This window comes from Coregonus clupeaformis, chromosome 37 (genome assembly GCF_020615455.1).
Source record: "Coregonus clupeaformis isolate EN_2021a chromosome 37, ASM2061545v1, whole genome shotgun sequence".
NCBI classification, from domain to species: Eukaryota; Metazoa; Chordata; class Actinopteri; order Salmoniformes; family Salmonidae; genus Coregonus; species Coregonus clupeaformis.
The window spans coordinates 29,542,726-29,568,266 of record NC_059228.1 but is presented as its reverse complement, the minus strand read 5'-3'; the positions used below and the strand labels follow the sequence as shown (position 1 = coordinate 29,568,266).

Here is a 25,541-nt window from a genome sequence, read left to right as displayed (position 1 = left end):
CTTTGACATGAGGTGAAGCAGTGAGGAAGTGATTTGTCAGGCAGCAGACCCACATTTGGAAAGTTTGTTTAATAATACATTATTTTGGATATTTTATCTTAAATTCCCAACGGTATAAGGACTAATCACCCAGACAACCGACCGAGTAAGTTGAAATAAAATGTTCTGTAACACCTGGCTTTGCACGGACTGATTGTTAGAGTTGTGCCGCAGAGCATCATGGGGGTTATGTGTGTTGAGATGATCACATTCTAGATAAATGGTTGAACTGAATTCCTGTCTCCCGTCTCATCATTATTTAATTGTTCTAAAGACGTAGTTATGAAACCCACTAGACATAACAAAAGTTTTGCTAAAAGTAAGTCTGAACCTACAGTAAATATTCTGTCTGGAAGAAGTCAGTTTTTACAAGTTTAAATCTGTTATTTTCCATGGTACAGTCTGTGAAAACAACATTACTAAAAAGGGAGGAATATACAGTGAGTAAAGGAAAGGACATTTATTCAACTGTGAAGACTAACTTTGGAATTAAAAACTGCTTAATTAGCAAATTTGAGGATTAAACGTAAGAGAGTGACGTGAATGAAGATCACGTGACTGAGGGAAATATTGCTGTGGCAGAACAGAACGTTACCATGTTAAGGACAATAATGAAGTAAGTGACAATCAGGAGCCTTTTGAGGAACGAAAAATGGCTGGAATTGATGGAAACATTGGACAGTTTGATGAAAGTATTGAGCTGTTGAACTCATATACAGAACACTTTGAATATTTTGTTATTGCAAATGACATTGATATGGACAAAATTGTGCCTACATTTTTTTGTGTGATAGTGCCGAATACATTTAATTTACTACGCAGCCTGTTACACCCCCCAGACAGGCCAGGTAATAAGATGTATGGGGATATTGTGGAAATACAATATATTATACAAAAGTATGTGGACAGCCCTTCAAATTAGTGGATTTGGCTATTTCAGCCACACCTGATGCTGACAGGTGTATAAAATCGAGCACACAGCCATGCAATCGCCATAGACAAACATTGGCAATAGAATGGCCTTACTGAAGAGCTCAGTGACTTTCAACGTGGCACCGTCATAAGATGCCACCTTTCCAACAAGTCAGTTTGTCAAATTTCTGCCCTGCTAGAGCTGCCCTGGTCAACTGTAAGTGCAGTTATTGTGAAGTGGAAACGTCTAGGAGCAACAACAGCTCAGCCGCGAAGTGGTAGGCAACACAAGCTCACAGAACGGGACCAGCGAGTGCTGAAGCACATAGCGTGTAAAAATCGTCTGTCCTCGGTTGCAACACTCACTATCGAGTTCCAAACTACGTCTGGAAGCAACGTCAGCACAAGAACTGTTCATCGGGAGCTTCATGTAATGGGTTTCCATGGCCGAGCAGCCTCACACAAGCCTAAGATCACCATGCGCAATGCCAAGCATCGGCTGGAGTGGTGTAAAGCTCTCTGGAGTGATGAATCACGCTTCACCATCTGGTAGTCCGGCGACAAATCTGGGTTTGGCGGATGCCATTAGAACACTACCTGCCCGACTGCATAGTGCCAACTGTAAAGTTTGGTGGAGGAGGAATAATTGTCTGGGGCTGTTTTTTATGGTTTGGGCTAGGCTCCTTAGTTCCAGTGAAGGGAAATCTTAACGCTACAGCATACAATGACATTCTAGACGATTCTGTGCTTCCAACTTTGTGGCAACAATTTGGGGAAGGCCCTTTCCTGTTTCAGCATGACAATGCCCCCGTGCACAAAGCAAGGTCCATACAGAAATGGTTTGTTGAGATCAGTGTGGAAGAACTTGACTGGCTTGCACAGAGCCCTGACCTCAACCCCATCGAACACCTTTGGGATGAATTTGAACAGGACAAATATAAGCACCAAAATTATTATTACATCTACACACAATCATCTTATTCGCTGCTGCTACTATTTATTATATTTATCCTGCTGCTCAATCATTTTAACTTTAACCCTGATTACACAACTGTCACCAGTATCCCTTTCATTAATCGGTACTGATGTTGATCTTGTATATAGTGTATATTTTTTTGTATTTCTCGTGTGTATTTCTTTTATATGACTTAGTATTACTGCAACGTTGAGGAAGAGCTGCAAGCAAACATTTCATTGTACTGTTTACACCTGCTGTATCCTGTGCACATGACAAATAAACTTTGATTTGATTAGATTTAGTATGATCAGCTGATAGCCCACCCCAGTGGTTCTAGCTTGCTTATGAGTGGAGCCCTTCATATACAGTGCCTTCAGAAAGTATTCACACCCCTTGACTTTTTTCACATTTTGTTGTGTTACAGCCTGAATTTTAATTTTTTTTATTTTTTTTTCACCCATCTACACACAACAAATGTTCATAGACCTGTCAAAGGCTTTTGATACTGTTGATCACTCACTGCTAATTCAGAGGCTTTCCTCAATTGGCCTAGACCAGGCTGCATGTAACTGGTTTAAAAATTACTTGACAGATAGAACTAAATGTGTATCCACTGATGGTGTTAGATCAGGTTTCCTGTATATTACGAAAGGTGTCTCTCAGGGGTTGATTCTGGGTCCTGTAATTTGTACTGTTTACATTAACATTATCGACTTGTCTGTAAAAACATTTTACCTGCACTTGTATGTCGATGATATTGTTGTGTATGCCATTGCCCCCATGGTTGACCGGGCTCTATCTGAACTACAGTCTGCCTTCATTGTATTACAGAACAACTTTATTGACCTAAAATTAGTATTGAAACTAAGTATACTGTATGTTGTTCTCTAGAGCTCATAAAAATAACTGATGATTTAATCATATGTACTTTGGATGGTGTCCATATTGATCGTGTCCCTGCTTACAAATATCTGGGCACCTGAATAGATGAAAAGCTGTCTTTTAAAAGCATATTGATGAGTTAGTTAAGAAGCTGAGAATAAAAATGGGTTTCTTCTATAGAAATAGGTCCTACCCCTCGCTAAATAGTAGAAAGCAGAATATTCAGTCGATGTTCCTATCGGTCCTAGACTATGGCCACATCATCTATATGAACACTGTTGCCACTTCATTAAAGCCGTTAGATGCCGTTTATCATAGCGCACTGCGCTTTATTACGGGCAACAATTTTAGTACTCATCACTGCATTCTCTACCAGAAAGTTGGTTGGCCCTCTTTGATGTCACGTAGGTTGATACATTGCTATGTTTTAATTTATAAAGCCCTTTTACAAAAAGTCCCTGCATCCTGTTTGCAACAAGGTACTAAAGTAATACTGCAAATAATGTGACAAAGCAATTCAAATGTTGTCCTAAACACGTCGTCTTATGTTTGGGGCAAATCCAATACAACACATTACTGAGTACCACTCTCCATATTTTCAAGCATAGTGGTAGCTGCATCATGTTGTGTGTATGCTTGTAATCGTTAAGGACTGGGGAGTTTTTCAGGATAAAAAATACATGGAATGGCGCTAAGCACAGGAAAAATCCTAGAGGGAATCTTGGTTCAGTCTGCTTTCCACCAGACACTGGGAGATGAATTCACCTTTCAGCAGGACAATCATCTAAAACGCAAGGCCAAATATACTCTGGAGTTACAGTTTTGACTTAAATCAGCTTGAAAATGTATGGCAAGACTTGAAAATGGCTGTCTAGCAATAATCAACATTGACAGAGAATAATGTGCAAATATTGTACAATCCAGGTGTGCAAAGCTCTTAGAGACTTACCCATAAAGACTCACAGCTATAATCGCTGCCAAAGGTGATTCTAACATGTATTGTCTCAAGGTTGTGAATACTTATGTAAATTGTATATTTCTGTATTTCATTTTCAATACATTTGCAAACATTTCTAAAAACATATTTTCACTTTGTCATTATTGTGTGTAGATGGGTGAGAAAAAAATATTTTTAAACCGTTTTGAATTCAGGCTGTAACACAACAAAATGTGGAATAAGTCAAGGGGTATGAATACTTTCTGAAGGCACTGTAAGAATATGTGAAATCCCATGTGCACTGGTCACCTGGACTGCAGGTCCTCTAATGTCCAAATTTGAGATGATTTTACGACTAAACAAACTATGAAGGTACTACTTTGGCAATTCCAGCAGAACGTCAACCAGAGGAAAAATCGTTGCCTTTTCTAAATGAAACCACGTTCCTAATTATCCTATAGGCTATATTTTGGTATGCATACTTTTATGAGTGTTTTTCCACTCACAACTGGCCCCCAGTGTTTGTAATGAAGTTGACGTGTTAATTTAGAAAAGTGTAGAAGAGTGGGAATGGCGGAATAGGCAAATGTGTATTGCTTAATTTGCATATTTTAATACAATATTTCAGAAAGTGTATAATAATGTCATATTTGTGTCTACATTCAACTGGTAATGGTTATTTTGATATATATAACGATAAATAAATACTCTATTTCGGGTGTGGTGCCTGGCTTTAGCCTATGCAGTATGCTATTCAAGCTACCTGTAATTATGTAGTTCTAAGGTATTATGGCTTCTGTTTACATTTGTCCAGATCTCAACAAATGTGTTATGATAGATTTTGATCAAGAAATCTGACTCTATAACATTAATAACAGAGTGTAACATTCATAATAGTAATTTTTCCTCTCCAAAGTAATTATGGAAATGACAATATTTTGAAAATTATAATATTTGTGTTCAGCCAAGCCTTTCCTTCAAAATGGCTATCCATGTTTTGACCTAAGACTTACAAACTCACAAACTTTTGGTAATATGTTCAGTCTCCGCAAAAAGCTTGTCAATTTCATGTAACATCCATGACGCCTCTTATTTACTTTATTTCTCCAACATGCCAATATTTAGAAGTCTGCTTTTTGGGCTATACGCTCCACCTATAGAGACTTACAGTTTCATTTATATTTCGTTTGTCCATTCTGTGAAACATTAAAGTTGTGATTTTGCATGCAAATGTAATGTCCATAACGTTGGAATGGCCCACTACTCAAAGTAGTCTCATAGTACAGACATATAGGAGATGAGTCACTTTAAGGGTTTTTTCTCTTCTCAATCCTTTGATTGCATAATTGGATTAATTATTCAGTGAGGTTACCAGCCTGTCCAAGGTAGGCGGGTCACTTAATAGTCTGGGAAGGACTAGGAAATCCTCTAGATTTGTCGCACTTCAGGAACTGAGGTCACTAGTTCTCGCTGGTCTTATGTGGCATGAGAGGGTTGACGCTTTGATAAGACCTGTTTACTTTCTAATCCCCATACATATGCACAAATAGGAAAAGGAAAGAGGTGGACAAAAAGAACAAAAACAGACTGGATGCAGCTTTTCTTTCCTCCCAAGGCCTTAGCTTAAAGACAGGTCATGTGATGGGAGAAATGTGTTGGTGGTCTCAAGCTATGACACTCCCCCCAACAACTCCACCGGCTCCCTGACCCCCCACTTACAAAATCTCCCGACCTTCTGTCTAATTGGACTGCAGTAGAAGAGAGATAATGGGTGGGGGTAGGGGGTTGGTATAAATGACTGTTTTTTCTCCAGGGGAGATTCCCAAGACACAGTGGGAAAGGTAAGATTCACTGTCTACGCTCATACTGCTGATAGACAAAAGACCCTCAGTTTCCAATGCCATTGAAGCATCACTTCACTCACCCACAGCAGAGAGAGAATGGATGGAATGGAACTGCATCCTAACATTTTACTTAAGACCCATAGCAAACATGTCCTGAAATGTTTTATAACTTTATATGGCATGTTAAATCTGAACAGGGTTTTGTGTTCCCATGGTAGCCCAAATGTAATAGGAGGTGCAGCATCAGCACTCTGAGTTCAAATATTTAAATGGCACAGACTGTTCTCGTATCGTCAGGTTTCCTTGTAGCATATATTTCACAGTAACACATGACTAAAATGCTAATTTTACTAATTAAAAGTTAGGTATCAAAGTAAAAACATATAAATTATTTTTATCAAATTCCATCTGCACACAGGGAAATAAATGTCTAACGTGGAACCATAACTTCAGCCATATTGGATTATTCTCCTCTTTATTTATGCATCACTGGTTGAATTGCCATGTACTTTTGTGTGCATGCTCTTTGTACTGGTCCATATTAAGTTGTTGCTGTGGCAAAAGAGAGCTATAGAATTTTTCAATATGTGACAATAATTGACAGCCAATGTACCAGGTACAACTTAATGAACTTAGCTGATATAAGCTAACGCTAATACATTTGAAAATATCTTATTTTTATGCAATTTCCATTGACTCAAACAAACAGAAAGCTGTTTAACACACAGTCGTGCAATTTGGTACACATGTAGTATGGTAGAGCAGTAGCCACTCCAGGGGTATTAAGCCATTTAGCCACATGGTGGGTTATTTGTTTGGAAACCCTGTACTACCTTTATTGTTGTTATCATCATATTTGTCGCCAGACTTTCATGGTTTTGACCACTGCAACTGCTTTTTTAAGATGTGTTTTTTTTGTTTTTTTTCTCCAGGGAGATTCCCAAGACACAGTGGTCAAAACGCTTATACTGCTGATAGACAAAAGACCCTCAGTTTCCAATGCCACTGAAGCATCACTTCACACACCCACAGCAGAGAGAGAGAGATGGATGGAATGGAACTGCATCTTAAAATGTAACTTAAGACCACTGCAACTGCTCCCCCCTTGTGTGTATAAACAGAGTAGCAGCAGCGTAAAAGGGGGGACGACTGACTAATGCAAATAGTCCGGTAGCCATGATTAGCTGTTTAGGAGTCTTATGGCTTGGGGGTAGAATCTGTTAAGAAGCCTTTTGGACCTACACTTGGTGCTCCGGTACCGCTTGCCGTGCGGGAGCAGAGAGAACAGTCTATGACTATTTTTAGTGCCTTCCTCTGACACCGCCTGATATAGAGATCCTGGATGGCAGGAAGCTTGGCCCCAGTGATGTACTGGGCCGTACGCACTACCTTCTGTAGTGCCTTGCGGTCGGAGGCCGAGCAGTTGCCATACCAGGCAGTGATGCAACCAGTCAGGATGCTCTCGATGGTGCAGCTGTATAACTTTTTGAGGATCTGAGGACCCATGCCAAATCTTTTCAGTCTCCAGAGGGGAAATAGGCTTTGTCGAGCCCTCTTCACGACTGTCTTGGTGTGGAGGAACTTGAAGCTCTCAAGTAGCTTAATGGTTAATGGTTAAGAGCGTTGTGCCAGTAACCGAAAGGTCGCTGGTTCTAATCCCCGAGCCGACTAGGTGAAAAATCTGTCGATGTGCCCTTGAGCAAGGCACTTAACCCTAATTGCTCCTGTAAGTCGCTCTGGATAAGAGCGTCTGCTAAATGACCAATTATTTATTATTTATTTTAACCTGTTCCACTACAGCCCCGTCGATGAGAATGGGGGCGTGCTCAGTCCTCTTTTTGTCACTTTTTTTTTAAATTTATTTTTTAAAGTTTTTTTTTTGGCTAAGGTATTGGGTTGACAGTCGCTGTACCTTTCCAAACATGGGTCTGCTGCAGACCCACTTCCTCTCCGCTTACCTCATGTCGAAATAAAAGTTATCTGCAAGCTATCGCTTACTTGGGCACATATGGTGCATGTGCAGGACTTTTACTTTGACATGAGGTGAAGCAGTGAGGAAGTGATTTGTCAGGCAGCAGACCCACATTTGGAAAGTTTGTTTAATAATACATTATTTTGGATATTTTATCTTAAATTCCCAACGGTATAAGGACTAATCACCCAGACAACCGACCGAGTAAGTTGAAATAAAATGTTCTGTAACACCTGGCTTTGCACGGACTGATTGTTAGAGTTGTGCCGCAGAGCATCATGGGGGTTATGTGTGTTGAGATGATCACATTCTAGATAAATGGTTGAACTGAATTCCTGTCTCCCGTCTCATCATTATTTAATTGTTCTAAAGACGTAGTTATGAAACCCACTAGACATAACAAAAGTTTTGCTAAAAGTAAGTCTGAACCTACAGTAAATATTCTGTCTGGAAGAAGTCAGTTTTTACAAGTTTAAATCTGTTATTTTCCATGGTACAGTCTGTGAAAACAACATTACTAAAAAGGGAGGAATATACAGTGAGTAAAGGAAAGGACATTTATTCAACTGTGAAGACTAACTTTGGAATTAAAAACTGCTTAATTAGCAAATTTGAGGATTAAACGTAAGAGAGTGACGTGAATGAAGATCACGTGACTGAGGGAAATATTGCTGTGGCAGAACAGAACGTTACCATGTTAAGGACAATAATGAAGTAAGTGACAATCAGGAGCCTTTTGAGGAACGAAAAATGGCTGGAATTGATGGAAACATTGGACAGTTTGATGAAAGTATTGAGCTGTTGAACTCATATACAGAACACTTTGAATATTTTGTTATTGCAAATGACATTGATATGGACAAAATTGTGCCTACATTTTTTGTGTGATAGTGCCGAATACATTTAATTTACTACGCAGCCTGTTACACCCCCCAGACAGGCCAGGTAATAAGATGTATGGGGATATTGTGGAAATACAATATATTATACAAAAGTATGTGGACAGCCCTTCAAATTAGTGGATTTGGCTATTTCAGCCACACCTGATGCTGACAGGTGTATAAAATCGAGCACACAGCCATGCAATCGCCATAGACAAACATTGGCAATAGAATGGCCTTACTGAAGAGCTCAGTGACTTTCAACGTGGCACCGTCATAAGATGCCACCTTTCCAACAAGTCAGTTTGTCAAATTTCTGCCCTGCTAGAGCTGCCCTGGTCAACTGTAAGTGCAGTTATTGTGAAGTGGAAACGTCTAGGAGCAACAACAGCTCAGCCGCGAAGTGGTAGGCAACACAAGCTCACAGAACGGGACCAGCGAGTGCTGAAGCACATAGCGTGTAAAAATCGTCTGTCCTCGGTTGCAACACTCACTATCGAGTTCCAAACTACGTCTGGAAGCAACGTCAGCACAAGAACTGTTCATCGGGAGCTTCATGTAATGGGTTTCCATGGCCGAGCAGCCTCACACAAGCCTAAGATCACCATGCGCAATGCCAAGCATCGGCTGGAGTGGTGTAAAGCTCTCTGGAGTGATGAATCACGCTTCACCATCTGGTAGTCCGGCGACAAATCTGGGTTTGGCGGATGCCATTAGAACACTACCTGCCCGACTGCATAGTGCCAACTGTAAAGTTTGGTGGAGGAGGAATAATTGTCTGGGGCTGTTTTTTATGGTTTGGGCTAGGCTCCTTAGTTCCAGTGAAGGGAAATCTTAACGCTACAGCATACAATGACATTCTAGACGATTCTGTGCTTCCAACTTTGTGGCAACAATTTGGGGAAGGCCCTTTCCTGTTTCAGCATGACAATGCCCCCGTGCACAAAGCAAGGTCCATACAGAAATGGTTTGTTGAGATCAGTGTGGAAGAACTTGACTGGCTTGCACAGAGCCCTGACCTCAACCCCATCGAACACCTTTGGGATGAATTTGAACAGGACAAATATAAGCACCAAAATTATTATTACATCTACACACAATCATCTTATTCGCTGCTGCTACTATTTATTATATTTATCCTGCTGCTCAATCATTTTAACTTTAACCCTGATTACACAACTGTCACCAGTATCCCTTTCATTAATCGGTACTGATGTTGATCTTGTATATAGTGTATATTTTTTGTATTTCTCGTGTGTATTTCTTTTATATGACTTAGTATTACTGCAACGTTGAGGAAGAGCTGCAAGCAAACATTTCATTGTACTGTTTACACCTGCTGTATCCTGTGCACATGACAAATAAACTTTGATTTGATTAGATTTAGTATGATCAGCTGATAGCCCACCCCAGTGGTTCTAGCTTGCTTATGAGTGGAGGCCTTCATATACAGTGCCTTCAGAAAGTATTCACACCCCTTGACTTTTTTCACATTTTGTTGTGTTACAGCCTGAATTTAATTTTTTTTTTTTTTTTTCACCCATCTACACACAACAAATGTTCATAGACCTGTCAAAGGCTTTTGATACTGTTGATCACTCACTGCTAATTCAGAGGCTTTCCTCAATTGGCCTAGACCAGGCTGCATGTAACTGGTTTAAAAATTACTTGACAGATAGAACTAAATGTGTATCCACTGATGGTGTTAGATCAGGTTTCCTGTATATTACGAAAGGTGTCTCTCAGGGGTTGATTCTGGGTCCTGTAATTTGTACTGTTTACATTAACATTATCGACTTGTCTGTAAAAACATTTTACCTGCACTTGTATGTCGATGATATTGTTGTGTATGCCATTGCCCCCATGGTTGACCGGGCTCTATCTGAACTACAGTCTGCCTTCATTGTATTACAGAACAACTTTATTGACCTAAAATTAGTATTGAAACTAAGTATACTGTATGTTGTTCTCTAGAGCTCATAAAAATAACTGATGATTTAATCATATGTACTTTGGATGGTGTCCATATTGATCGTGTCCCTGCTTACAAATATCTGGGCACCTGAATAGATGAAAAGCTGTCTTTTAAAAAGCATATTGATGAGTTAGTTAAGAAGCTGAGAATAAAAATGGGTTTCTTCTATAGAAATAGGTCCTACCCCTCGCTAAATAGTAGAAAGCAGAATATTCAGTCGATGTTCCTATCGGTCCTAGACTATGGCCACATCATCTATATGAACACTGTTGCCACTTCATTAAAGCCGTTAGATGCCGTTTATCATAGCGCACTGCGCTTTATTACGGGCAACAATTTTAGTACTCATCACTGCATTCTCTACCAGAAAGTTGGTTGGCCCTCTTTGATGTCACGTAGGTTGATACATTGCTATGTTTTAATTTATAAAGCCCTTTTACAAAAGTCCCTGCATCCTGTTTGCAACAAGGTACTAAAGTAATACTGCAAATAATGTGACAAAGCAATTCAAATGTTGTCCTAAACACGTCGTCTTATGTTTGGGGCAAATCCAATACAACACATTACTGAGTACCACTCTCCATATTTTCAAGCATAGTGGTAGCTGCATCATGTTGTGTGTATGCTTGTAATCGTTAAGGACTGGGGAGTTTTTCAGGATAAAAAATACATGGAATGGCGCTAAGCACAGGAAAAATCCTAGAGGGAATCTTGGTTCAGTCTGCTTTCCACCAGACACTGGGAGATGAATTCACCTTTCAGCAGGACAATCATCTAAAACGCATAAGGCCAAATATACTCTGGAGTTACAGTTTTGACTTAAATCAGCTTGAAAATGTATGGCAAGACTTGAAAATGGCTGTCTAGCAATAATCAACATTGACAGAGAATAATGTGCAAATATTGTACAATCCAGGTGTGCAAAGCTCTTAGAGACTTACCCATAAAGACTCACAGCTATAATCGCTGCCAAAGGTGATTCTAACATGTATTGTCTCAAGGTTGTGAATACTTATGTAAATTGTATATTTCTGTATTTCATTTTCAATACATTTGCAAACATTTCTAAAAACATATTTTCACTTTGTCATTATTGTGTGTAGATGGGTGAGAAAAAAATATTTTAAACCGTTTTGAATTCAGGCTGTAACACAACAAAATGTGGAATAAGTCAAGGGGTATGAATACTTTCTGAAGGCACTGTAAGAATATGTGAAATCCCATGTGCACTGGTCACCTGGACTGCAGGTCCTCTAATGTCCAAATTTGAGATGATTTTACGACTAAACAAACTATGAAGGTACTACTTTGGCAATTCCAGCAGAACGTCAACCAGAGGAAAAATCGTTGCCTTTTCTAAATGAAACCACGTTCCTAATTATCCTATAGGCTATATTTTGGTATGCATACTTTTATGAGTGTTTTTCCACTCACAACTGGCCCCCAGTGTTTGTAATGAAGTTGACGTGTTAATTTAGAAAAGTGTAGAAGAGTGGGAATGGCGGAATAGGCAAATGTGTATTGCTTAATTTGCATATTTTAATACAATATTTCAGAAAGTGTATAATAATGTCATATTTGTGTCTACATTCAACTGGTAATGGTTATTTTGATATATATAACGATAAATAAATACTCTATTTCGGGTGTGGTGCCTGGCTTTAGCCTATGCAGTATGCTATTCAAGCTACCTGTAATTATGTAGTTCTAAGGTATTATGGCTTCTGTTTACATTTGTCCAGATCTCAACAAATGTGTTATGATAGATTTTGATCAAGAAATCTGACTCTATAACATTAATAACAGAGTGTAACATTCATAATAGTAATTTTTCCTCTCCAAAGTAATTATGGAAATGACAATATTTTGAAAATTATAATATTTGTGTTCAGCCAAGCCTTTCCTTCAAAATGGCTATCCATGTTTTGACCTAAGACCTAAGGTTGGTATAAATGACTGTTTTTTCTCCAGGGAGATTCCCAAGACACAGTGGGAAAGGTAAGATTCACTGTCTACGCTCATACTGCTGATAGACAAAAGACCCTCAGTTTCCAATGCCATTGAAGCATCACTTCACTCACCCACAGCAGAGAGAGAGATGGATGGAATGGAACTGCATCCTAACATTTTACTTAAGACCCATAGCAAACATGTCCTGAAATGTTTTATAACTTTATATGGCATGTTAAATCTGAACAGGGTTTTGTGTTCCCATGGTAGCCCAAATGTAATAGGAGGTGCAGCATCAGCACTCTGAGTTCAAATATTTAAATGGCACAGACTGTTCTCGTATCGTCAGGTTTCCTTGTAGCATATATTTCACAGTAACACATGACTAAAATGCTAATTTTACTAATTAAAAGTTAGGTATCAAAGTAAAAACATATACATTATTTTTATCAAATTCCATCTGCACACAGGGAAATAAATGTCTAACGTGGAACCATAACTTCAGCCATATTGGATTATTCTCCTCTTTATTTATGCATCACTGGTTGAATTGCCATGTACTTTTGTGTGCATGCTCTTTGTACTGGTCCATATTAAGTTGTTGCTGTGGCAAAAGAGAGCTATAGAATTTTTCAATATGTGACAATAATTGACAGCCAATGTACCAGGTACAACTTAATGAACTTAGCTGATATAAGCTAACGCTAATACATTTGAAAATATCTTATTTTTATGCAATTTCCATTGACTCAAACAAACAGAAAGCTGTTTAACACACAGTCGTGCAATTTGGTACACATGTAGTATGGTAGAGCAGTAGCCACTCCAGGGGTATTAAGCCATTTAGCCACATGGTGGGTTATTTGTTTGGAAACCCTGTACTACCTTTATTGTTGTTATCATCATATTTGTCGCCAGACTTTCATGGTTTTGACCACTGCAACTGCTTTTTTAAGATGTGTTTTTTTTTGTTTTTTTCTCCAGGGAGATTCCCAAGACACAGTGGTCAAAACGCTTATACTGCTGATAGACAAAAGACCCTCAGTTTCCAATGCCACTGAAGCATCACTTCACACACCCACAGCAGAGAGAGAGAGAGAGATGGATGGAATGGAACTGCATCTTAAAATGTAACTTAAGACCACTGCAACTGCTCCCCACCCCCTTGTGTGACGTTTTTTTGCGTTTTGAATGGTTAAACTCAATTCTTTTCATAGGCCGGAGTGGGATTTTTTCCTATTCCATAGAAAACAGTACTAATGAAAAGGCCTCCAAGGGTTCTTGAAGACAGAGACTGCAAAGGCTCTTTTCGCTGCATAGCTTGGCTTCCAGACACAACGTTTTTTCAGTGTCCATTTTGACAGTTCTATAACAATCTTAACAATTGTAATCTTTCAACTAACCCCATCTAGTTCCGAAACTTTGTAGAAGTGAGTCAGACCATATTTTTTATATCTCTTCACCTCTCCCTAGCCTCCTTCATTCCCTCAATCAAATTTTTGAATTTGTGATTTTGAATTTGGCAAACTATTGGTTACATTTATAGTTTTGCATCTAAGACTATGTACTCTCACTTCCTCTCCTCTATGTTATAATTATCTCTATTCAGTTAACTTTGACTTTTGTGGTAATATTCAAGACCATACTGTAAATACAACATTTTGAAGTGCACTATTTTTTAAATTAATTAAAGAGTAAAAATGTGTCAACATAAAAAAAAGTTTTCTTCTATGCTCTTATCATTATTTATTTTACTGTATTACACGATATGTTTATAGCGATTCCATCTGCAGCTCACTGTACTGTATATTTACCCATGAGGCAGTGGTTATGGTTAGGGTTAAGGTAGCAAACAAAAACACTCCCCCAAAACACGTATGCTACTATTGAACACAATCCTGGTTACCAGCTTAGGGGGACTAATTCAAGAACTCAATTTTCCTTACCCTTGTGTCAGCATTTCCTTTATAGTGCTTCACTAGACACTGAATAGGCTACAATAAGTAGCATTGCAACCAAAAATAATACAGAAGAAGGTCTCTTCATAGGGCATAAGACCTCATTTGAATACCCAAAAAATGTGAAATAAACTGCTATTCAAACCCATTGTCAATGAAGGTACAACATGGCCTTTTTATCATAACTGGATTGTCATCAAGACGAATCCATGAAGGAAATTGAAAAAACAAACACACTTGGCTTTTTTGGTAGCCATATATATATATAATATGTATCCACACTCATACCACACATTTCACAAAGTTCAAGATATTCCACAACAACAGCATCAAGGAGCTTTGATTGATTTATCACCCCCCTCTTTTACATTCATTCATTCATTATTTTGCAGATATACTAATCATCTATTAATTACAGACGTGAATAATTTACAATAAAATAACAATTTTAGGTACAATTCTCATTTTTTTCTTTTCTTTTATACTACAGTAATTTTACTCAGTCACCTCATGCTAATTTCCCTCTAAACCTTCCGCAATGGTGACTGATCTTAAAACATTTCACACGAGAAAAGTCATTGTCTTAAAGATTGCAAAACCTTCTGCATCGTTTTCAATCATGTTGCATCAAGCTAAATTCTGTATATCCAACTATGCAAGCAGCTTTCTGAAGTTCAAAAGCTTTCCCAGAACTTTCTTTGCCCTACCCCACATTTCCAAGCTTTTCTCCAAGTCTTCTCTGTACATGGAAATCTGGACTACCACTCTAATATTATTAAAATCACAGACGAAAAAGTGGAATACTGCATCTTTAAGACATGAAAGTCACACATTTAGACTGTGTTAAAAATCATATTGGGAAAACCCTCACAAAACCATTTAGAAAACAACTAACACAGAACCATTTAACTATCATACTGTATGACAACATTTTTCTTTAGTTTGTTTTGGGCCAAAAATAAAAACAAATACAAACTGGTATAAAAGACTGTTATTGTAGCTTAATATTGCAAAACTGCATATGTAAATGGAATTTGTATGTTAAATACCTGTGTTCCTCATGAGTATCTGCAAATGGAAAAAGAGACCTGCGATATTTCCGTAAACGGAAATGTCATATTTGACAAAGGGCCGAATTAACTCCAAGTTCACCATGCCGTCCTAAACTGACAGTCTGTCACCTGAATTGCACAAGCTGTAGTGCTTGATAACTCTAAGTCTACACACTGTGACACAAGTCTACCCAAAACAAGCAAATAATAAAACACAAAATCAAAAAGGTACCATCATGTTACACCCTTGGCCAACCACTCAAAAACTTTGTGTGTAATGTGTCAATTACCTCCAGTAGCTAAACATTTGTGATGTGTTACCCAAACATAAACAGACTCGTTTTATGTGTTTTCTTTGTGATTACTATTGCAGATAAATAAATGTGAGAAAATGTGGCAAAAAAAATAAAATGCTGCCCCTTGGTAATCTTATGGATATTTGTTCCTCTGATAATATGTATTGAAATTCAGAACTTGGAGATAACATGTTAATTTAGTGCATAAGTAAGAATGAAAATGTGTACATGTGTATATCTTTGTTTTCCTCCCTCTGAGAGGCATCAGATGTTCAGTTGGATTTACATGAACAACAACCACAACACAAACATGACAGAAGAGGGTGAAACAAACAAACAAAACAAAGACAATAAAAAGCAAGGAGAACAGCGAAACGAATCAAAATCCTTTGAAAAACATCATTCCAAAACGTTTTTGTCCACACTCTCCTTTCCATTGGTCCGTGAGTAAGGTTCAAAAGCAGAAGAGCTCAGATAGCGGGCAGACAGTTCCTGCAGGTTCCCGGCCAGGGAGCCGGCCATGGAGAGCGGGTTGGAGGACATGCGGGTGGCCACGCTGCCAAGCAGAGAGGGCATGGGAAAGCTGAACAGGCCGTGAGCTGACTGGGAGCTCTGGAGACCCGCCACCGTCCCTGAGCTCGTCACCATGGGCAGAGGGGGACTGCCGCCAGCCGTCCCTGAGCTGGCACCACTGCTGCTGCTGCTTCCGTTGCTGGCCATGCCCATGGAGGGCCCTCGCATGGCGGCACCCAGGGTGCCGTTGCCACAGTGCTGCAGGAGCCCCGGCAGGCCTGGCGGCGTGAGGAGCCGGCCCTGCTCCAGGAGTCTCAATACACTGCAGGTGGCCGCCGTCTCCGACACCACCGAGCGCAGCTCTGAATCTTTGCCCTGGTCCTTCTTCTGCTTTGTGCGTCGGTTCTGGAACCAAACTTTAACCTTGAGGGAGGACAGAAAACCGCTCCAAAATCAGCCAGAAAATAAGCAATAGAGACCTTCAGCAACAGGGTCTATTTGCAAAAGCCAAATTAATATACTTTGGTTAATATGTACTATTTTCTAATATCTGTAGGCATTTATTGCAACACCAATGTTTGTAGAAAATGACTGAATAATTTGGATTGTTGTGAATAATTATGAATTCCCTTGTGGTCTCAGTATAGGTAATAATAATAATAATAATAATATGCCATTTAGCAGACGCTTTTATCCAAAGCGACTTACAGTCATGCGTGCATACATTTTTTTTTTTTTTTTTTGTGTATGGGTGGTCCCGGGGATCGAACCCACTACCTTGGCGTTACAAGCGCCGTGCTCTACCAGCTGAGCTACAGAGGACCACATAGGTCACACTTTGATGTCCACATGAATTGAATTGTGATAGTAATAACATTGGTAGCACGATCAGGGACTTGGACCAGGGGGCCTTGATAGATTTAGTAGCTAATTTACAGAAATACGGATGAAATCACAACCTAATGCCATATAAATATTTACGTATCAACGTCACATTAATGGATGTTATCAGAGTCACACATATACTATACAGTACTGTGTTTGTGGTCTAAACTTGAACAACACTTTCCGTAAGAGGAGGCATGAATGACTTTATAACATATTTTTCTCCTAGTGATAATGTAGCTAGAAATGAATAAAATGTATTTCCATGACATTTTTTCATCTTATGAAAATTCAAAATAATTAATGAACTCAAAGACATGAAAGTAACAAAAGCAGGGTCAGATAGTAATGAGTATATACTGTATGTATGTGTGTGTGTCTGAAGTATACTGTAACAAGGACAGGAGTATAACAAAGTAAAGTGCGCATACAGATAAACATGGCTATTGTATTCCTATTCATGTGGATAAAGAAAAAACGTGTTTGTGAAAGGCCATTTTCACGCTGAAGAGGTAATGTAACTGCATTTGCATTCCACATGTTGCATTCCACATGTTTGATAGTCATTCAACAATGAAAATAGACCTCTCTTTTCCCATTTGCATTTTATATATTTCTATTTTACATATTCCTTTTCCAAAAAGGATAATAGGAGTTTGTATTTTTTTCTTCAGTTTTCTTCATGTATTTCCCCACCTCTATCAAGTCTGTGGCAATTAAACCCGATTGCTTTCATACGGACCATAATTAGAGTGAATGTGTCTCAATCAATGAGCCTCCAGCTACAGTACCTCAAACTGCAGCTACTTCAATCACATCTGAATAGCATGTTTTCCTCCATGTAGTTGTTGTAGATAAACAACTCAGTAAATTCCCAAGGTTAGTGGGTCAATCGCAAATCTATTTTACACTCCGGAAGTAAGGAATTACATTATGATTACCATATTCCCTCATGTTATAAGAATATCCTAAATTATTGGAGAACATATTTTATCTGAGAGGATACATTTTCAACAAGGTCTAACGAGGGGCTCTGAAGCCAGCAACCCAAACAAAGATGATTAGGTGTGCACACTTCAGCAAATGGCTGTCGTTTCTTAATGTAACACCCCAAGAGTGCATTGGAACAAAATGTTAATTTCATGATGCCATCATTAGAGACCACTTCATCAACGCATGAAGGAGACATTTGAAGATTTAATGCAATCAAGGAGCATGGCTGCGTGCAACATTTAATGCTGCATGTGAAAATACATTAAGACATTCAAGCCTATTGTCCTCCCTATGAATGGGGACCTAAGGGCTGTGTGTCTAAAGCACTATTATTCTATTCTAAAAACCACCAAAGAATTCTGAATTAATTGTGTGCTGACATGGTAAACTACATGAATACTGTAGCTGAATACAAAATAAAAGCATCAAATGTATTAGTCCAAATGTATTGGTCAGGAAAACATTTATAATTGAAACACGTGTCTAATGCTGCAGTATGACCTCTGTCCAAGGTCAAGGTTGTTTAGGCCCACTGAAACATTCATGACGTACGTAATAAACATATAAGGTAAATGTGGCTGACTATGCCATTAGCCAGCTTGCAAGATAAATAAATAAAATTGTGCTCCAAATATTTTGGACTAAGCTCTGAAGCAGAGAGCAAGATTTCCCTGAAGTGAAAATTATACATTGAAGGGTGACTAAGCTTGGTATCTCTTGTCGAGAACGAGCAGACAAGAGCAAATACAGTTCACCCACAGTGGGCGCAGTGTGACCTTTCCCTGACCCCATAGCTAAGACCTGTGGACTAGAAACATACTTTTTCTGCACTGAAAATGAGCCTCCTTAATGCAACAATTTAGGCTAACAAGGTTATAGAATTCGTTGGGATAGCAGTGAAACGAGATGCATAGTTCACTAGGCTAAATACAATGAAAGAGATTTGATTTGATTTTAGTTTTGTATATGATCATAACTCAACAGTACTATTGCTTGAGCTATATGATCAGTGAAGCAGTCTGCCTTTTTCTAAATTATCTTCCAAAAATATTTTTTTATTAACTAATCAGTACGCTAAATAAAAAATGTCAGGGTTATAGTAAAACTGTAATAGATTGTATTGGAATGGGATATGCTTACATAAGCATGATGACAACGTAGAAAGCATTGTGTAAGTTACATAAATGTGTGTAATCATACACACTATTTTTCACATTTGAGATAAGATTTTGAAATACATAAGGGTCGTTCCACGAATAGAGTGCCTTTTATGTCCTTGTGACATTATCTGTGTACATTTTGATAAACCACTAAATGTAACAGTTAGATCAAATACATCTATGCTCTAACTAAACTAAACTATGTTAAATATTCCAATAGTAGTGTTTTCATGTTTGTCCGACTTCTAGGAAGATTGTAACCCACTTAATCCCAAGATTTCACCAAGTTTTCACCATCATTGTAAAGCCCTTGTTCTTTTGTTGCTTTGACAAAGTAATTTCTGAAGATTATTATTTATTTATTGTGATTTAGTGATTAACAAAATAAACATTGAACATCTAATAGTCAAATCATAGTGTAAAAGCAGGTGAACTGGTTCTACTCCTTTTGGCCATTTGCTGGTGTTTTGTGGTAGAAAACTGAGTGCATCGAGCATAACATGTTACGCCTGTTACACAAGATAGACAGGCTAGCTAAAATTTTTTGTAAAGCATGCATTCAATTGCCCCTCCCTGTTGCACACAACAAGCTTCAATTTCCCCTGTCACAGGTGGAGTTATGGCTGATTTAAGATGAAATTGTCAACTTTGTTACGGTCAACCCTGTTACGGTCAGCCCTATTACTTTAATTTCCACTTTTATAGTCTTTTTTATTTTACTTAACGTCTTGAGATGGGAAAACATATTTTTGATGAAGTTGAGCATGTGCTCTTTTGACAGAATGTAAAAATTAGGTGAAAAAAATAGTTATTTTGGACCAAATTACACTACCCAAAAGGCACTCTATTTGTGGAATGACCCATAACATATCTATGATAACACAGAATGTGGATTTGGTATTTATTTACTGATGGCCAGAGTGAAATAGGTACATGTATTGTATTGCTTGAATTACCTGCGTTTCAGATAGATTTAGCTGGCGGGCCAGTTCTGTCCGTTCCCTCCCAACCACATACTGGCACCTCTGGAACTCCATCTCCAGACGATAGAGTTGCTCTGCAGTGAAAGAGGTCCGGGTTCGTTTGGGACGGTCCAAATCCAGTCCCTTTGGCAGAATGATCTCTCGGATAGACCCTTTGGCATCTACAAAAAAGAACAAGTGACCATTGAAGATTTGTCAATGATAACTATATTCAAATTTAGAAATACTTTTGGCTCATCATTATCACAACATTAGAATGACCATTCATAATTTTTAGTAATATGTGTAGGCCTTCTGTTGTCCATGAAATGAATGATTACCGTCAATGAAAGATTTAGGTCTTGTTGCAGTGCATAGCATAAAGCTATATGAAGATATCTATGATGATTTTACTGTATTTTCGAAGTAAAATACATTAAATACATAATAAAATACATCATTTAGGGTAATAAAACTGAGGATTTCTATTCAATTACATCACACAATACAATACAATGTTTTCAGATAACCAAGAATGTATGCAAAATTGAAAAATTAACCATCCAGGTATGCACATGAATATGGTACATTATTTATATGAATGCATAAAATGCACAATATCAACCACAGTAATATGCATTACTTAAATTAATACACTGACATTTTCCCAACCAACTAGTGTACTTTCCAAATGTACTAGGGGATAACCTCAACCACATTAAAACCAGTCAAAAAAAACAGTCTTTAATTAGAAGAAAGTTGATCAAAAGTATAAAACATCTACAAAATACAATGATACTTTTTTATTTATTATTGTGATCATTTCCTTTGGTCAACCCATTTAATTGCATCAATACGCTAGTCTAAATGATCATATTTTATCATCTCAATCAGTACTCTCTCCTAAATTGAGTAAACTAACCTCAAAATAGTTTTCCCCCCTATAGTTTTCTACAATCAAAATGTAATGTGTAATTAAAAAGTTGTACTTTTGTAATGTAAACGAAAAAATAATTAAAGGATATACCTTTAGATAACTTGATATTTATTCCATAACTGTATGAGCATTTAATGACTTAATAAAAAAGAGAGAAAATAGAAAAGATAATAGAAAAAGGTTATTTCTTAAGAATTTACTCAATGAACTAAAATGTATTATTACTTTTTAAATTATGATTATTTCTCTCATCATCTAAAAGCAGCAAAAGATAACCTGAAAGTATAAACATTTGTTTGAATTTAGTTTTCATTTAGTTGCTAAATTATTTCCATACCTATTAGCAAGGATATATTCATGTTTTCAAACAGTCTCCATGTTTGACCAACTGTGTTAAACAGATTAAATAAATGATGTGCGCTTATTCTGTTACAATTTACCCCTGAGGCCAGATGACACTCAGAAAGTGTACTAAAACAACATAACAATTAACTAATGTCTTTGTATTAACTACATATGAAATACCTTATATTATTTAGAACAAGATGATGTAAGCAAGTGCATTTGACCTCCATTAGTATTACTTATTCATCATCTGTATCAGAATAAGATAAGATAGTGAAAACCTGTGTATCTTATGATTTGAAACTTGTGTGAATATTGCTTTCAAATAAAATAGCATTTTAATGGAGATAGATTATATATAGTAGCATGAAATTCATCCTTAATTTTCAAACCAAATGTACTTAATATCTTAAATAAATGTGCTCTATGATTCTATAAGTGTGCTGTATAATTCAATTTCAGAAGAAACCCAATTGTTGGTGAATGCAAACCATTTTGATAGAAGGAGTATGTCACAGGAGTAAGGCCAGTTGGTAGAGCATGGCGCTTGCAACGCCAGGGTTGTGTTGTGGGTTCGAATCCCACGGGGGGCCGGTATGAAAAATGTATGCACTCACTAACTGTAAGTCGCTCTGGATAAGAGCGTCTGCTAAATGACTAAAATGTAAATGTAAAATGTAACATAAAGAAGAAAATTCATAAAAATATGCACATAGTTATTTTTTACAAAAGTGCAAAAAAAAATGTATGTTTGTATTTACTTTGAATTCAAAATGGTTTAAGGATAAAGCCAAAAATACTTTTACAATGACTAAAACTACCATGAGACAGATAAGAGTGAGTGGGGGTGTGTGTTTTTCTATTTTCTTCTTCTTTGGCATAATGTTGTACTCTCACCCAAGAATGCCCCGGAAGCTACAAACGGGACTATAGTGCATTGTTAACTGATGGTGCCTAATTTCCTGTTATTTTTCTGAAAATGAAAGAGAGATAAAAACAACAACATAAACCAAATAGCGGTAGGGGGAAATTTGCTGCTTGGTGTCAAATAAATAAAGTCGAATGAATAAGTATAACGATTCTAACGGTTGAAAAATTGTATCGATCCCAATACCTCAAACATATTGTACATACAGTATAAAAACAGAGAATTTGGTTGGGAACAATGTAGCAGTATGTCTATGAAACCAAAAGCTATTTCTACGCTTCTTGAGTCTACACAAAGCCTATACTGGAATCCCATATCCAAAACATCAGTCTGGCAATTCAGCATATCTCACATAGCAAATGATCTTATTTCATACTGTGGATACATATAAACTAAAGCAATGAGTAAATAGAGCCCATACACTGCAACAGGAGTAAATATGAGTGGAAATCCTCTCACCTCGGACAAGTATTCTCCGGCAGTAGTCCGGGTCGCCCGTGCTCCCCCGGTTCTTCTCACAGCTTTCCACCGTCCCAGATGGCGAGAAGGACTCCTGCTGATCCTTTAGGAAGGTTTTGGAAAGGTTTCCCTGGGAATCCTTGCTATCTTTCCCATCCTTTATGCCGTTCTTCAGCCTCATCCCTGGATCTGTCTCTTGGTTGTATCTGACCTCCATACTAACTTATCCTCTTCAATGTTTCTTTATTTTTTTCCTTTGTCAGGTGAAAAAAAGCGATTTCAGAGAGTATTGCACGTTGTGTTGTCTCAACAGTGTGACTTTGTTTTAAAACAGCACCTTTTAGACCACAGTCAGCTACCTAATGTTCGGGAAACACTTGCCTCACCCGCCAAGGTGCCCTATTATCGTTGTCCAACTCACTTGCCCAATGATCATGGACTTATCACTGAAACTCAACAGCGATTTAATGCCCACTCGCCTTGTTACATACACATCAGGCTGATAGATGATCTCCAAATAATCAGAGCCATGGAACGACACACGCTCACTGTTTCAATTGATTACGGTAATTTTGCTGCCTCCACATTTGCGTAGCCTCATGAATACACTAAATTGTTTGGGAAATATATCAGGTCCTAATGGAGGGGTTCGCTCGCTCCGTCCCTCTCTGTCAGCCAGCTCTCAGCAAGGGAATCAAGAGAAATTATTGGTCTCACTTTGCAAAAAAGCCTTCCTGAGCACACAGACACAATCACAGCGGTACGACACTTCCAGAAAAGTTCCCAGGCACTTCATTCTTCGATCCCTGAAACATGGCCAGCCATTTTCAATGTTTCTCCAGAGTTGGTTGTCTGGCCACGATGGCTAACTTTAATCGCATTTACTGTGTCTTTCGCCAATGATCGTCCCTCTGCAACATACAGCTCTCACCACTATAGTGCTATCCCAGGCGAGTGGGAGTGAGAGACGGATAGAGAGAGAGAGAGAGAGAGAGAGAGAGAGAGAGAGAGAGAGAGAGAGAGGGGAGAGAGAGAGAGAGAGAGAGAGAGAGAGAGAGAGAGAGAGAGAGAGAGAGAGAGAGAGCGAGAGAGAGAGCGAGAGAGAGAGCGAGAGAGAGAATAAATGAGAGGCGGAGAGACAGAGGATACAGAAAAAAGTGAATCCACCCCAATTGGAATTTGTACTGGCCACGACAGCTGATTCACAAAAGCCACCCAGCTCTGCTTAACAGGAACTGTGTTAAAGTCACTCAGCACGACAAACAACAGCACGAAAAGTAACCCAAAGGTCCTAGTCATTAAAGCCGCGTCCCCACCATTCAAATATATGCACCACATATAATCTTAACCTGCACAATCTGAAAAACACAAAAAGTGGGACAAAACTTGTCATTAGTGCCTACACTCACACCCCTGGAACGGCCCCCCTCTCCAGCACTCTCCTTCCACCCCACTACCCACCCACCAACTTTTAGCTATTTTCATTGTCAGAGCGACAATATCTCAGGGAACAGCAGTTGCCAGTAATCCAATAAGACCATTGATTAGGCTACAATGATTCAATTCAAACCAATGGCCTTGTGCAAGGAACATTCTCCGGCCCTTCTCGTCACCTTGTGGGGCCAGAAGCCCTCTTCAAGCTGCCCCCCTCCCTGAACACCATTCATTCCTTTATGGGAAACAGAGAGGAAAAGGAGTGAAAGATGGCAATTATCTAATTGGACTATTAACAAACAATTCTGTGAGTGTGGCTGCCAGGCAGCAGTCTTGGGGTGGGTTTAAGGGCCGCATGTTGCACTAACTTTATTCACTGAGTGTTTGGGGGTGGCTGTTGGAGTGGAGAAGGAGCGATTGTTAAATAAAGGTAAAAGGGGGATAAAAAGAGAGCGACTGAAGGGGACTTCTGCTTCTCAAGCTGTGTTGCTGAGCTTCAGCCTGGGAAACAGCTTGTGCACGCAGTACTGTGGCCTCTCGGGTTCCAAACAATGGCTCATCTTGAAAAATCCGGTCCTCAATGACCAGTTCTACAGCAATATTGCAAAGACAGTACTGCAGAATAGTATGAATATAATGTTAAAATGCAAAATCCATGTAAAAGGCCGGAAAATAGTATGCACATTCAACATTTGGAGTATTCAAAAATCAATGGGTGGGCTTTGTTAGGAAATGAAATGTTATATTTTTTTGCCTTAGCTACTTGCATGTCTTTTCACAGGCTTCACAGCTAGTTTAATTTCATTCCAATGTTTTTATCACAATGTGTTTGTTGTGTTTCTCATTTTTTATTATGAGCTCACTTGAAAGCCTTGCATACATCAAACAAGGTAGTAAAACAGTAACAGTAGCTCTCTACCTGTGTAATGTTGTTACTATAGTAACAACATTGTATTAACATGCGGTTACATGGTGAATTAGTAATCACTTTGTAATGGTTATGGGTTTGAGCGTTCTTTGTTAGTGAAATAAGGAGCAGTCAAGATACAGAAACCCTGGTCCCACTCCAATTGACATACCGCCCCAACAGATCCACAGATGACGCAATCTCAATTGCACTTCACACTGCTCTCTCCCACCTGGACAAGAGGGGAAATAACTACGTGAGAATGCTGTTCATAGACTACAGCTCAGCGTTCAACACTGGGGACCCTGGGACTGAACACCTCCCTCTGTAACTGGATCCTGGACTTCCTGACGGGGTGGCCC

The 25,541-nt window shown here is 38.6% G+C and overlaps 1 protein-coding gene across 1 annotated transcript; it reads right to left on the bottom strand.

Annotated features, from left to right (window-relative positions):
• Positions 1–14,142: 14,142 nt before the first annotated feature.
• Positions 14,143–23,782, bottom strand: vax1 (ventral anterior homeobox 1). The gene is made up of 3 exons (XM_041866937.2): positions 22,839–23,782; positions 20,164–20,351; positions 14,143–16,592 (listed from the first exon to the last, which is right to left on the bottom strand). Exons 1-3 carry the CDS (start codon positions 23,053–23,055, stop codon positions 16,056–16,058), a joined length of 942 nt encoding a protein of 313 aa, XP_041722871.1. The 5' UTR covers positions 23,056–23,782; the 3' UTR covers positions 14,143–16,055.
• Positions 23,783–25,541: the final 1,759 nt, after the last annotated feature.